General features: G+C 29.8%; 1 protein-coding gene across 2 annotated transcripts; it reads left to right on the top strand.

The window, feature by feature from the left end:
- Window positions 1-1,833: 1,833 nt before the first annotated feature.
- LOC126835466 (glycogenin-1) lies at window positions 1,834-15,752 on the top strand. 2 transcript variants are annotated; one of them, XM_050568077.1, is made up of 8 exons: window positions 1,834-2,213; window positions 9,211-9,346; window positions 9,421-9,595; window positions 11,292-11,454; window positions 11,516-11,642; window positions 11,713-11,893; window positions 12,598-12,840; window positions 14,587-15,752. In XM_050568077.1, the coding sequence occupies exons 1-8, from the start codon at window positions 2,204-2,206 to the stop codon at window positions 15,412-15,414; spliced, it is 1,863 nt and encodes a 620-aa protein (XP_050424034.1). In that variant the 5' UTR covers window positions 1,834-2,203; the 3' UTR covers window positions 15,415-15,752. The 2 variants fall into 2 exon arrangements, with proteins under 2 accessions (XP_050424034.1, XP_050424035.1); XM_050568078.1 differs by lacking the exon at window positions 12,598-12,840 and having other exon boundaries at window positions 1,840-2,213; window positions 14,587-15,744.
- The last annotated feature ends 201 nt before the right edge of the window (window positions 15,753-15,953 follow it).

The following is a 15,953-nucleotide window of genomic DNA, read 5'->3' as shown; positions in this document are numbered from 1 at the left end:
ATTTTTTTCCAATCCTGATCGATATTTTGGACTCTCCTGTGATTTGGATTCTCGCGACAATAGGTCCCTATCCACCTCACTCACATATATTTATATGTATATACAACTCAATAGAAGGGCGCCCACGGGGAAAGGCAGGGGTGGACAAATCCCCCTAGTTTCTCTGCAAGTTAAATTTTAACATAATAATATCACATAAATAAAAATTATATCCAAAATTCTAATATTTAATAATAAAAAAAATATTCCAATAAATTAGTTTTTTTCGTTATTCAAATAAGAAATGCCCAACTCTGTCTGTACCTACATTATTTATCTTATAGTGACTTTGAAATTAGGTTTTTGGCAATTAACATGGGTTTTTTTTATTAGTTATATTGCGCAATCTGTAAATGTTTACATGTTTTACAATAAGTACTATTAAAGTTGATTAGATGTATAATGACAGCGGTTGACTTGATTGAAGATACTCTTCATTAATAGAAAAAATATTTAAATTGAAAAAAATCGTTTAAATAATTCCTTGGTCTGAATTCAACCGGAAATATCGCATGGAAATTAAATTTCATCAAGTGAAATAAACAGTTTAACGCTATGGAAAATAAAAAGTTTCAAAAAGTGTTTATCCTAATAACTGTCTTAATTTGTAAACTTTGTGATTACATATCAACACCAGAGTCGAATTTAGGGGGGAAGGAGGAGCTACGGCCTCGTGTTGTCCCTAGCGGCAATTTTTGAAAGGGCGGAAAATGTTAACTGGACCAGCAAATTTCATATAATAATTTATTTTTCTAGAACTAAGGCAACAATCTGGTCATTAGTCTACATTTAATTAAAATAGATTTCTTTAACCGAGGCACTAAGCAGCAGGCTATTAAATTATACAAATGAAGACGTGATATGACTTGTCACTTGTGTAATAAGTGATGCTATGAAATAACGTGCTCTGTTTTAAAAACAAATAAAATGAAACGAAATTGACTAAGTAGAGCTGTTAATAGGAAAAATGCTCTTCGAAGGCAGAGAAAAGAGCATATTAATATGTTGTAGCTAAAGCAAGAAAAATTATAAATTTTTTCACAAGTCATAATACCCCAAGTAAATATGAAGGATGACTGATCATTTTTATAAACCTATTCTATTGCTTTTGGGATATTTTAGTTGTATTATTTTTTTTGTTCATGAAGAGTAATTATTTAAAAAACAATTGTATGCTTATTTTCGTTTTACTCAATAATATACGTTATAATTTTTTTGAGGAGGGACGGGTGGCAAAATTGTGATGCCCATGGGGTCTGATTACGGTCATGATCAACACCAGATTAAATAAAAAAGCTGGGCTTTAATATCTTTTAGAAGGGACTATTAACTTATTAGGATTCTTGTTCCATGTTCCTTATTAACCATGACCGGACTCTGGGTGTTCCCTATTCTTATTACCCTACCTACGGCGATATTCGGTCCAAATACACAAAACGTGTACCATTTACGAGTGCAATATTAATAATTCAATAGTGTCGGGTCACGAACCATTAAAATAGCCGATAACTGACACGGTCCAGGCGGGAACGGTCAGTTCGTTATCGCAACTTATCAGGCGGTGCAGTAAAGTCCAACAGTCGCGAACCGGGTCTTTGGTTATAATTTATCATAATTTATTTATATAGGTATAAAATTTACACACAAGGTGATTGTAATAAATGTACCGTGATTGCAAGATATAAATAATATGTGTCCATAATGTCTAAGTTCTAGTAGAACACAATAATAATATTAATATGATAAGTGGCGCACGCACAACAGTCCACGCCGTAGACCGCCGAGACCAGTGTGCAGCAGTAGCGACCAGCGAGCGCGGACTCACACGCCGCCGTCTTCATTCTAGTGCTGTAGTGCACTTTGGCCGCATACTTTTTCTTCTTTCATGCTCATTTCGTTGTTCAATTTAACGCGCACGACACCGGCTCGACGGTACACACACTATACTCGTATACCGTAGGTCTCATTGCGTGGTCTCATCAGGGTATAAATATAATTTTTTTTTTTTCTAACCACGCAAACGGGATACCGACGACGTGACGGTATAACTGTAATTAAACGCGCTTAAGCACACACACAGACAGTGCAGCAGTTGTACCCGCCGGTTTAGGTGTCCGGCGACTGTATTGAAAAGCGATACGTTCGCCAGTGAAAAAACCACAACATGACGTCAAGTGAGTACCTAAACGCTTTTCATTTCGACGCAAGCACCTTTATAGTAAAGCTTTTTTCTTTTTTATCTATTTTCGAATACCATTACGAGGGAATACCTATATTTCCATTCTGCAGAAGTACTTCCTAAGCGTCGTTCTAGATAATAATATTATTATATGATGCATTGTTGGCGATTGAATATCATTGATTATCATTTATCATAGTGGTGTAATTGGGTTTGCGCATTCATAGTTTTTTTTTCAATACTAAAATATTTTTTATAAAATAAAAAAAATAATAAACTCAATTTTTAAAATTTTTTTTTTAAAACTATGGTGTATACGACTGTTTGTTTAATGTTTAACAAAATCATGAAAATTTGCATTGTGGTAGTATGTACTTAATAACGTACTAAGAAAACCTCGTTTCTGATTGAATATACATTTTAAGTTCTATACCGCTGTCCGCTCCTGTCAAAATCGTGGGCCTTATAAATTAATGACAAAAAAATATTTGATAATTAATATAAAATAATTTTACAGACATTATACTTTTCCAACAGGTATTTCGTTTGAGTAAACGATAACGAACTAAACAGTGTCAATAGGTTTACTAGGCGTGTCACATCAATCTAGAAAAATGTTCTATGTACAAAAATTCGCCAGTTTTTTTTTCTTCTAGAAGCAGCCAAAAAAGGTTGCCTAATTTGTTTTAAAACTGTAATCAACCAACATTTAAACGTTTAACACAAAATTCGAACAGTAAATATGAAAACAATAACTAAGAAAATTCAGTTTTACAGAGAATATATTTGTTTAAAGTGCCTCGTCTTTTTTTTACTGTACGTCGTCTTTTGAGATGACCTTGAAGCAGTTAACTAATTATTAAACAATAATTGCATAGATAAAGTAAATTGAATCTATAATAAGTAACTTTTTTCCATGTTTTTAAACTGTAAATGAAAATAAGACAATGCCAATGTGCTATGTGTAACTTAGTAAAAGGCCCGTTTGTTACCGTTGGAAACGTGCACTAAACGGGTTAGGTTCAAAGACAGTATGCTAATAATATTATCGTACGTGTATTAACTAAGAATGGAATTACCACACAACCACTGATATTTAATAACAACCTATGTAATATTTGATACGTTGAAATGTATTTATATTAAGATTTATAACGATTATTATTATTATTTTCCATAAAATTTCAATAAGCATGTCTCCACTATACATATACATGGCCTTATTTACTTTATTGAGCTGAATTGACATCTTTTTGCAATACAAATTTCAAAACTATTATTCTTACTAACTTTTTTCCTGTTAAAACGGTATAATTAGGGTTAACTTACGATCAATTCTAGTGTGGAACTGTGGTAGCTTAACGTTTATTTTCGGATTTGGATTAGAATTATGGTAGGAAATGTAGCGCAAAATCTGTCGTAACGATGCTGGAACTCTATAATATAAGATTATCGTCGTACTTTAAGCCTTTAAAGGTTATTTTATCTCACGATAGTTATGCAAGTATTTTATAAATTTCATTTTACATGGTTAGGAGATCACTGGTAAATTGCTAGCCGCGAGATCATATTGTATAACATTGAAAAAAAAAGTTGGCATAAATGCAAAATTTAGTTTATATAATACATTCCATGCGCAAAAAACCATTTTAGCTGAAATATAATATTTTTAGTTATAAAATGTACCTAATCTAGAGTATCGTGTTTACAAGACTTATTAATCCTTGGAGAACAACAGTTCTCTTTCTGTTTTCTATTATTACTTCCTTTTGTTACATTTTTATACTCGATATACCTATCAATGTAAAATACTTATATTATGATAGACGATATTTATTTTTTTATTAAAATACAAATTTTAGATATTATAGACCAGTTTTTCTCAACCTTCTAGAATAAGGACCACTCAGGACATAGACTCCCGCAGGAAATTTATCAGGGAGGGGCATAGTGAAATCCAGTGGCGTATATAGGGGAGGCTTTTTGGGGTTCAAACCCCCCTCCCCGAAATTTGTGGTTGGTACGGCACATGTGCGAATTCATTTAATCAAAGTTAATTTATAATAATTATTAAATCTATTCTTATTTTATACCCTCCCCCCCCCCCCCCGAAATTATATCCTATATACGCCACTGATGAAATCAAACACCAAAATGTACATAAAAAAAAAGTTTATTCTTTGCAAACTACAAAATATGTCAGAATTTTATTTAATATACTATTTCTTCGTTATTAAATAAAAGCTGAAGTCTTCGCTGTTGTTCTATTGCAAACTTTGTAATTAACTGTTCAATGCATTTTTCTTTTCTTCTATTAACTTTTTCACGATGAACACTCACCATTTAATTGGGCTTTACCCGTCGTAAATCGAAGCCAAGTTTTAACTCTTCGTAAAGTACTAAATGACCTTTCAGCTGTACAACTTGTAGCTATTAAAGATAGAACAATTTCTAATGCAATTGTAATGCCAGAGAAAAAATATTTTGCTACGTTCTAGTAAATCTATAATGAGCATGCTTTGGCAGTCTTTTTTTGTCATAAACTATACCAACTTTCACTTTCAGCTAAGAAAATTTCAATTTTATAAAAATTATAAATATTTGTTATGCTTTCAGTGTACTTTTGTTTTTTCATTTATATAAATAATGCTGGATAAAGAAGACATTTTTTTTTTTAACAATAACAAAAATTAAATATTGTCAAAATTATATTTGAAGTCCGGGGGAAGGGGCAAATGCCTCATCTCCCCCCCCCCCTCCGGGCGCCCATGACTCAGAATAACTTCAATCAGTCGCGGACCATCATTGTCGGTTACGATAATAGTAGTTAATACTAGAAATTCATTTATTTTTTAAATTTTGAGTTAAAAAAAAAAATTATGAAAATGTAAAAAAAATCGTGTGCACCACGGATCACCTATAACAAGCTCTTGGACTTTCAATGTCCACAAACCACAGGTTGGAAAACACTGTTTAGACTAACATACTTAAATCTATCTTTGTTATATCTATAGATATAGTTATCTAATATTATTTTGAATATTGTTATCTTAGTTCTATTTTTGGATTTCTAGTGTTCGTACAAATATTAATAACGTAAATGTTTTGTAGTAAAAAACAGATAACCCATGTTGAACTTTTTTGTACGTGAGCCTTCAGTTTTGATGATAAGTTTAGATATGAATAATTACTATGTTAAATTTAATGCTAAACAGTAAACCTATGAACTCCTCAAAACAAGTGAACGAAAACATTCTTTTTTTTAAATTAAACGTCTTATTGAAACCAATTAATAGATTTTCTTAAAATCACTAAGTATCTCTACAAATCACTAAAAAAGAAACACAAATAAATAGCATCCATTGTTTAAAAAATAAATAATATTTACAATACTAAAAATACTACTTTTGACTGTAGTTGGAGTCTATACATTTTAAATCTTGAAAAATAAATACCTTTTTTTTTTATGGGTGATTTTGAAGTGAATTTTAATCGAATTTTAAGTCTGTGAAGAAAATTGGCCATTGTACAGCGGGTATACATTTTATTGAGTCTAGACACAAAAAAAAAATGATATAATAATAATGAAACACATCACATCACTATATAATATTGTAAAATAAAATATACTCCAGTCACCTGTCAAAATTTATATAATTTTCTATGTTCATTTGTTAATATTATGTATGTGTATATTTAAAAGATTTGTTTGGAGCTTTGCAATCATATGCAATAATATAAGGAAAAAATCAGACAATTTAAAATTGCAACGGGTTTCTCATTAAAATTGTTTCAAACTTATAAGTAACATCAAACAAAATAATGTAATGTAAGAGTCTAGTTTTATGTCTAGAAGTGACAATAACTTTAGGTATATACTTAAATGATTTTTTACAACTCATTTGTATTTTTCGACTTAATTAGATCTTTACACAAACACATTAAATTGTATTCATTAATCGCCGCCCCGGTAGAACAGTGACACAGCTCCAATAATTAAAATTTTATAGGACAACCAAACAACCAAATTATTTCCACTAAAATGTTATGAGATGTTATTTTAATGAAACAGGAATGCTTGGGAAATTACAACTACAGTTGAGTCGTTTTTCTACCTTATGCGTTCGCTGTATCCAAACACATTGAAGCATTTAGTCCATTTTACCAAATTTTGCAGTTGTGTCATTGTTTTATCGGGGCGGATATGTATTTACATTTTAATAAACTTAAATTTTTATTATTAAAAAAGTTTTTTATTCCATAGAATTAGGGATGTTTGAAAGTAATTATCCAATAATTTATGATTTTCATGATGAGTGATTTTATACCTACAGTTTATCGTCTACAAATATTTCATATAAAAAAAAATTGTAATATAAGTGATAAACAATTAATTAATAAAATTGCTATAGTAAGCTAAAATTAATTTTCTAAATTGTTGATAAAATTGTAATATTAAAAATATATTTATCAACATTTTTTACAATTTTATAAGTTATTTTATACGTAATAATAATATACTAAAAGTACTAGGTACTTATCTAATTATGAGCTTCATTTCTAATATATTGTGATCTATAAACTAGATAACTTACAGTTATTATTACATTTTATAATCGTATTGCTAGATGTTATTCTTTCTATTGGCATAATTAAAATATCGGTGTTACCATTGATCATTTTAACTAATAATGATTAAAAATAATATAAATGACAATAACACTGTTATTATTTCGTATCTTGCACAATAGTTCAGTATAAAAAAAACAGAGCAACAGGATTATTATAATGTTTTTTTTATCAGTTAGTTATTTGTTATGATTTAAAACTACTATAAATTTGGTATTTTAAAGAAAAAACAAAAAATATGAAAATGTATTGCTAAACTTACTAAAATTCGGACATGTTTTGATGTATTTTTTTTTTAACTTAAATTAATTATACAAATTTTTAAATCATTAATCAATTATTACTTCAAATTTGTATTATATTTATTTTTTTTACTTAAAATTTGTTCTAAAAATGTATACAATATTTAAGTTAATTAATATTTAAACTATTACTTTGAAAATTTTATTTGCAAAATATGAAACGTTATTCTATACCTGTATTAAGAACACAATTCAGCAGAATAACTAATAGTATTCAAATAAACTTCATTTTGTGGTCAATTTTTTTCAATACATATTTATTGTAATTTTTTAATTACTTTTCCCATGTTTGTAAGTATCATATCAGATGTACTGGTTAATCTTTCAAAGAAAACGCAGTTTTCTTTAAATATTGGTTTAAGAATAATGGCATACAGATGTTCTGATCCTAATAAGTAGTATATCCACAAGCAAATAGCAAGTTTAATTTCATAGTAGAGCGGCATATGTTTAGCCATCCTGTAAAAACAAAAATACAATGCCAAATAAATTAATTTGAATATATTTTCAATATTAAATTGTTAATCAAATACATAAAGAACTATAATATGGTTTCAAGTCATAGACTATGTAAATTTTATTATATTCAAATAGAATATCGTAAAAAAATCTTAATTGGATATAGCTAATTTCTGTGCAATTAAAGCGTTATAATTTAAATAACGAAAAACTAAGAAGTCTCCCTAAACAGTTGTAGAACATTAAACCCATGACAATACAAAAATCAATTATGTCTACGATCTGCATAGAAACTAATATGAAGCATGTTACTCATTTAAATTATTCAAAATTCATAAGAAAAAATGTCATAATATTAAATAATGTTAAAAAATGCTTGATACTTTAAAATAATTATTTAAAAACGTACCAGTCTAAAAAGTATTCAATGATCGTGTAAAATCCATACACGGACCAATAAATTAGTAACCTCGAACGTTCTTTCATATCGTTATGCAAGATAGCTTCATAAGTAGCAAACGCTGGTAAAATAATAGTTAAAATAATAGTAATTAAATGTGTGATTTCAGCCATTGTTTTTGTGTGTTGTATAAAATTTTGAGTTCAATTATAATTTAAAAATGAACGTATACTACGTACATACTAGTTTACTTAATCGTTGTTATGGATTTTTACAAATATATAAACCTAACTTTTATCACTAAATTGTTGTTTTGTCAAAAAAACATTATACTTATTGAGTTTAATAAAGTAATAATTCAATTAATTACTAAATAATAAACCATATAATACTGTTATTTTAAATATAGCCTTTGTAGAGATTTAATTTTACCTCAATGTTTTTGATAACATTGTAAACTAATGATTTGGTCGAGTACACCTGTTTTGAACTTTTAGCCTTAATTTCTTTAACCGTTAACCTCCTTCTGTAACCTTGAAAACCTTCTATCTCTCTCAATTTTTTTGTACATATTAAATAAAGTCTCCTGCTCTCTTAAAGATATAAATAAAATTAGTAAGTTATTTTATTCACAATCATATCACACATCTATTCTGTCAATTTCTCATTGATTAAAATTTAAAATGACGAACACTACTTAAAAGAAATACATTTTGCGGTTTACTCTTGCATCTTATAACGTCTTATAAGTGTATAATACATTATAATATGCATAGTATTGTTATCTTGTATCTAAAATATATATAACCCATTTGGGTTATACCTATTCTTTATTTCAGTTCATACTGGTAACACTGTAAATCATGGTAATGTATATTTAAAGCATTTTTGGATTAAAGATAATGTTCTAGGAAAAAAATTAATCAACACTGCTGGTTCTAATAATAATAATAATAAAATTAATAAATAAAATATTTTAAAGGTTGTTATGGTGAGTTAGGTATGGTTCCTCCTAGCCAAACTTCATAACAGACTTGAGACTGTTGTGAGCGCTAAAGACGATTGCATTGCTACAGTTATACAAATAAGCGTATACGCTAAAGTGTATTTTTTTTTATGGTTTAAAGTTTTTTTATAAATATTTAATGATTTAATTTCTTTCCATAAAGGTAATATTTATAAAAAATTGAATGTGTTTTCAGATAAATCATGGGTAACATTGGCTACAAATGATTCTTATGCCTTGGGAGCTTTAGTGCTCGCCCATTCTTTGAAAAATGTCGGCACAATACATAATTTAACTATTTTAATTACGCCAGGAGTTACAGCGACAATGAAGTATATTTGGAGTGTCTAAATTAAATACATTTGTGATTTAGTTTACCATTATTTTCGTTATTTAATTTTAACAGAGAACAAATCGAAGCAGTATTTCACGATGTACGATTAGTAGACGTTTTAGATTCAAAAGATCAGACTCATTTGGCGTTAATGAGTCGGCCAGAACTTGGTATCACATTCACCAAATTACATTGTTGGACGTTAATCAATTACGAAAAATGCGTGTTCCTTGATGCAGATACATTGGTAAGCTAAATATTGTACTAACATACTATTGGGCTATTGGAGTAACGTTATTTAATATCTGTACCTCAGAAGCAGACCTGAAACGAACTTACATAGGTTAGGTCTAACGCTTTTACAACCTAAGTAAACTATTAAAGCAGAATTTTCAACGGAATCCCGTTGGTATGGCTTATTGCAAAATCATTTTCTACATTGGAAACTGTGTTAACCTGATCCAAAAAATCGTTAATTTTGGAATTACGTTTGGTTAGTTCTAAGGTACACATTAATATATTTCCTATTAGATTCTATTCTCTGTTAAGATATAGATATAATTTTTAAAATTTACAAATAAGACAGGCAGACCCGGTTATTATTATATTAACGGTAGGTTTTTTTGTTTTAATAACAAAATGATTTAAAATAGAGTGACATTATAGCCAATATTATAAACCAATAAGGTTTATAATATATTATGGCCTCCAAACGTGGCTTTGTTACATCAGTATAAATCATAAAATGAGGAGGACTTATCTCATTCCACACGTGTTCTAAATTTAATCGTATAAAAAAAAAAGCGCAAAAAATTTGCGACGAATAAATTTATCACTAAAAGAATACTAAACAACGGAATATTTTGTATGCTGTTACTGTGTTAGGATGGTCCAAATATTATGCGTAGTGAAGAAAATATATATTTACACAACGCAGTTGTTTGTAAGTATTTTTAGACTGTCGGCTTATTCGAAGCACTTGAGACATTTTTTTTTTTTGGATGCGTTTCAAAATTTGTTGAGAATTTATAGGCGACTATGTAAGTAGCATAACGAATATACATAATCTAAATTACTTCAAATGTATAGCATTCAACCACAGATTAAACAAAACTAAATTGTATTTAATCTGATTCAACCATGTGTTACTGAGCGTTATTGTTTGTTTTTTATTATATTATGTTCTGCAAACCCGTTCTTTTTTTTAAAAATTCCATGTTAAATTTCTAAACAATAATATTTTAATATAACCTGAAAATAAAAAATTTAAAAAAGTTATCCAGTACTGATATCAATCAATTTCAGAATTGTTTTCAACTTTTCTTCTATAACTTTATAGCATAGCCAAAGTTATATGTTTTATTCTTACACTAGTACGCCTAGTCATAATAGAGCTATGGTTAGGTTTGTAACATGCCAGAGAATAATATTCATATACATGTACACATAGCTCACTGGGACATAGTTAACAAAATATTATATCATGTCTAATAACGTATTCATTATGCCATCTATCTTCTTATGGTATATGATCTATAGAAGTATATTTTGGATCTACTTAAAAAAAATGTCTGTGGTCAGTTCTGTTGTAAAAATGATCTACCTACTTCTCTGCGAAAGTAGTTAGAGCCTGCTTTTCTGGTTTTCCTTTAAATGATAGAATAACTTTAACGTTCTCGTAAAAACGTATACAGTATTTCTACTTCAACCTTCGTTTCTCAATTTTTAAACTCTCACGACTTACACGATTTTTGCTCTCAATGACTTAAATGTTTATAATAATTGACAGGTTTTGTTTTAGTTAATTAAATATTAAACGACCTAGGAAAAACGTAAAAACCGTGTAATAACCTAACGTGCATATTAAACTACTTAATTATTGATGTTTTACAAGTACAAAAACTTGGATGTAAAGTATGTTAAACGAAATTTGTTTTTTTAAGGTGTTGCAAAACTGTGATGAATTATTTGAACGGGAAGAGTTATCAGCAGCACCTGATCCGGGTTGGCCAGATTGTTTTAATTCTGGAGTGTTTGTATTTAAACCTTCCGAAAATACATTCAATCAGTTATTGGAATTTGCTAAAGCTAAAGGGTCGTTTGACGGTACATGTTTAAAAATATCAATTTATTTTGTAAAATTCTATTACTCATAATGTTTTTTCAGGCGGTGACCAAGGACTATTAAATATGTTCTTCAAAGACTGGGCTTACAAAGACATTTCAAAGCATTTGTCTTTCACCTATAATGTTGTATGGTCGTCCACGTACTCTTATTTGCCAGCGTTAAAACAGTAGGTATATTATCTAGGTACTTAGTTAGCAGATAATGACTAATTGTGTTGCATTTAATAATGTATCTAGATTTGGTCAAAATATGAAAATCGTTCACTTCATAGCTTCTAGCAAGCCGTGGTTGCAAAAATTCGATACAGAAACAAGGATAGTCACATCAACCTCGGGTTCTGCCGGATTACAAGCACTCTTGCAACTTTGGTGGGACTTGTTTTGCAAGCACGTATATCCCGTGCTTTCAAATCAAATGGTATGTAAATATAATTGTTGCAAGATTACCAAATTTCATGTCTGGTCGAATAAACTATATCACACATTCATTTAAATAACATTTTGCTTAAACTAACATTTACATTTTCTAAAGTTGTTATGAGAAATGCTGAATAGGTCAATGTTTGACAAATGTAGTAAAGTGTTTTAATGCTGAAGTGTTTTACGCGTTGTTTGTTTGTTTTTTTTTTTCATTCATCCTTGATAACTGCTGCTGGGGCTTCGGTCTTTCACTTGTTTGTCATGTGGCTTTTTGCATGCGCTATAAGTGAATCTTATTTTAATTTTTTTTTATATCTTTAACATTGTTTCTTTTTCACGATGTTCTGTTTTAAACAAATAACTAGCACCGTTTTGTTTTATTTTTTGCTTTTTACACAGATAGAAAGTCGCCTCAGTAGCTGTTATTCCCACCAATCCTCGCCCAACTCCCAATCTAATAATAACTATTCTATTTCCGAACCTCCTCAAGAGGATCATTATAGCTTTACCGACCCTTGGGAGGAGTATTTAGTAGACAATGAACAAAATAATGAAATTGAGGTTAAGGAGGAATATTATAAAAGTGATGAAAACGTGGCTAAGAAATATATAGAATGTCATACAGAAAATGAAAATAATATAGAGAACTGTAGTGGAAATAATTGTGACTTACGAAAGCAAACAGATGACTACATTTTTCAGAATCATATAGTGGAAGAATGTAATAGTTACAATAATGTAATAATTACACACGAAAAAAAAAAGGTTGAAAATTGTTGGGAAAATGTTAGAGACTTCCAAGGGCAAGTAAATAATGAAAACTGTCCTGCATGTTCTAATGAACCTCCGTTTTGCAATAACTCCAGCTTGATTGTAAATAACAGTTATCCTGATTCTCCAAAACCATTCGAGGTACTTAAGGACGAGGAGAACGACATAGATAATGTAAGTAATAATATTTTTAAAATTTCGTATTTGGTAAACTGTATTTATTTGTGTTTCATATAATATGCGTGCACTGTCTTAAATCGTAGAAAACGCTGCCAACTTAAATGGGCTCCATACCAATAATCGTTGACTCTTGTCAGTTATAATGTTCTAAGAGAGATAATATTAAAGCTGTACCTTAAAAACGTATTCTCATTAAAATACATCCAATAAATCAAAATTAAACATTCAAGAGCCCTCTTTGGATAATTTAAGCCCTTTTAAAACGATGTTATGGACCTTTTTTTTGAAGCCACATAGTATTTTGCTACACACCTTGCTTACACCGTACGCACGCCTATTTCCTATTTTCAATAGTTCATTAACAGCAACTCATATGCTTATTAAAAATGCATCTCGGTGTGAACAGATCATTAGTTATTGGTTAGGTCAGTGTCGTCACAGGACTGTAGGAATTATTGTAACTACGGGTAATAAAATCACTCTCAAATAAAACGCTTTGAATGCGATCTGTAAATGGTGCAAATATTAAATAGGTATCGATAAAAATCATTGTAAAGACAGTAATTTACTTTAAATTGTATTTTTAGTATTAAATATACACTTTGTGTAGTTACAATTAGGGTTCATCGTCTATCTATAATAATTTGTCGCCGCTGTTAATTATTAATAAATAATAAAAAAAAAAATTATCTGATAGGCTGATATATTTTCCTTTTTTTCAGAGGGGGTTTTCCTTAGTAAAAAAACCGTGTTATAGCATTGGCACATAGCTTTTATTTAAATACTGTCGATTGCCATGCTAACATATCCAAAGAACAATTTCTTATAAAGGTTAAAAGGAGGTATACCACATAAGGTAAGCTTGACGAATAACAGCAAAAATAGTCATAACTTCTGTAATTTTTGAGATAGAGAGCAGAAATGTTTAACACGTGTTGAGCTACACTAATCACATAAATTGTGCAAATTGCAAACGTATTGTCTAGGTTCAATAGATAGCAAGAACATAAAATTCCCATCAAAATGATATCCTATCACCTCAACACCGCTAAATTTAAATCAGCTCATCTAGATGATCGAAGATACTGGTAAAAGCTTAGGGAAAAATTCGAATCTCTTTAGTCGCTATCGACGGACATAGAATTGAATATTTAAGTATTTTTTTAATACAATTGTATTTTCGACAAGAATATATATTATGGTCTTACAGCTTACCCTATTGCGAGATTAGAAAAACAATTTTCCTGTGTTTGGAACCGTAGCAAAAATCTTAAAGATAGACTTGATAATATTTTATACGTTACAGACCTAATTAGTCAAATTTTCAGAACATAAGTGTTTAAAACTTTGTTCATTAAAAATTTCATCCCTCCCAGGGGAAAGATTTTATGTTATTTTTGTTTTATCAACGTTTATCGATAGAACTTTATCTAATGTAATAAGATTTTATACAAATTTGGAACTAATCTGACAATGAGTATTTTAAAAAAAAAGTTACTATAACTTGCTCCCTAATTTCTGGACCTATAGTATCGGTCCAGATATAAAAATAAAAAAATTAGAATACATCATATTATAAAAAAAAATATCTTTTCAGTTCCGCATCGAAGCTGAAAATTGAATATACTTAATTTATTTTTTGTGATTTTAGAGTTAATGTAAAACGTGTACACAATTACTTGTTTTTGCTCGTAAATAAATACTAAAATATATTATTGTATTTGTATGATATACTTTTAGGGAGGTTTGGCTGCTCAATTCGCTACATTATCACTTGGTGAAAAATCAGCAGATCAAAAAGCTGTGGAGGATTTCCTCCGACGCCAGTCTTGGGAACACGGAAACGTGGATTACTTGGGAAAAGACAGTTTTTCAAATATATGGGCTAAAATAAATGATAACCTAGTAAAAAAAACGGAAGTTAAGGTTGAACCAACTGTAACAATAAATCCACCACCTCCGGAAGTTGTACTCTCACAAGAAAAAAAACCGTTAAAATCAGCATTAAAAAAGACTTCAACCTCCACTCCGCCCAACGAAGCGGAACTTGTCCAAAAAGTCGAGCCTCCCGTCAAACAATTAGAAAAACTCGACTTAAACACGGATGAGAAACAGGCCACAACGACGCCGGGTACACCGACGGTTACTTCGCCAACACCACCTGCAACGCCAGCTACTCAAGTCCAAGAGCTTCCTAAGCCAACCGACTCTACGACAGAACCACCAAAAGAAGTAGAACCAGCGAGTGAGATGCCAAGGCCAATAGACTCGGCAACCGAATCGCCTAAATCCGTTGAACCTGCGAATGAAACGTCGAAACCAGCTGATTCCACTATAGAACCGCCAAAACCAGTAGAACCAACCAGTGACGTAGAATCAACAGAAGCTTCAGTAGCACCAGTGGCGTCAAGTGAAACTATTCAAATTACTGAAATCATAAAAACGTCTACCGAAACGGAAACACCAGAGGAGTCTACCGAACCACCGAAACCACCTAAGCGTACCAACAAAGCGACTTCTGTAGCAACTGATGGAAGTAAAAACGTAAAACCTTCAGAGGAAAAATGAGAAATTTTATTTTAAATCCTTATTTCTGTATATCTTATTATGTATGTGTTGTTTTGTTCCTCAAGATAATCAATATTATTGTTTTTCACTTTCTTTTTTTATTAACCAAATAAGATAAACTACGGCAATGACGACTTTGCTGTCAACCTGTTTTTTTTTCCAAAGTTACTTGATGAAATTATTCTTAGTTATAATATGAGATTTTGGCTAAAATATATAATATTTTATTAATACTAATTCGTGAAAACATATTATAATTTTAATTGCACTTTTAATTACAAATATTTATTTTTTTTAACTGTGAATAATATTTTTGTTACGTTTTCAGCTTTTGGTTGCATATACATGTTATTTTCAAGAAAAAATAAATTTTATCAAAAAAATATATTCTTAGTTATTACCCATTTTTAAAAAAAATATTAATTTGTGTGTAGGATGAAGAAATAAATGCGGTCTTTTAACTATTAAAGCTTTAATTAATGAATAACCTAATTATTAAATTATTATTTGAACAACTTTTGGTGCCGATACGTCCAATT

The sequence above is a fragment of the Adelges cooleyi genome, unplaced genomic scaffold (assembly GCF_023614345.1).
Source record: "Adelges cooleyi isolate 19-005CV unplaced genomic scaffold, UGA_ACOO_1.1 ACOO_flye_CR_arks_rails_tigmint_CR_PRNA_23, whole genome shotgun sequence".
In the NCBI taxonomy this organism is placed as follows: Eukaryota; Metazoa; Arthropoda; class Insecta; order Hemiptera; family Adelgidae; genus Adelges; species Adelges cooleyi.
The sequence above is the reverse complement of the archived record's forward strand: the minus strand, read 5'-3'. Positions and strand labels throughout refer to the sequence as shown.

Excerpts from the sequence above, each read along its gene's own strand:
- LOC126835466 (XM_050568077.1), top strand. Across the intron at positions 9,596-11,291 it reads TCCTTGATGCAGATACATTG|GTGTTGCAAAACTGTGATGA; the intron begins GTAAGCTAAATA and ends TGTTTTTTTAAG. Across the intron at positions 11,455-11,515 it reads AGCTAAAGGGTCGTTTGACG|GCGGTGACCAAGGACTATTA; the intron begins GTACATGTTTAA and ends ATGTTTTTTCAG.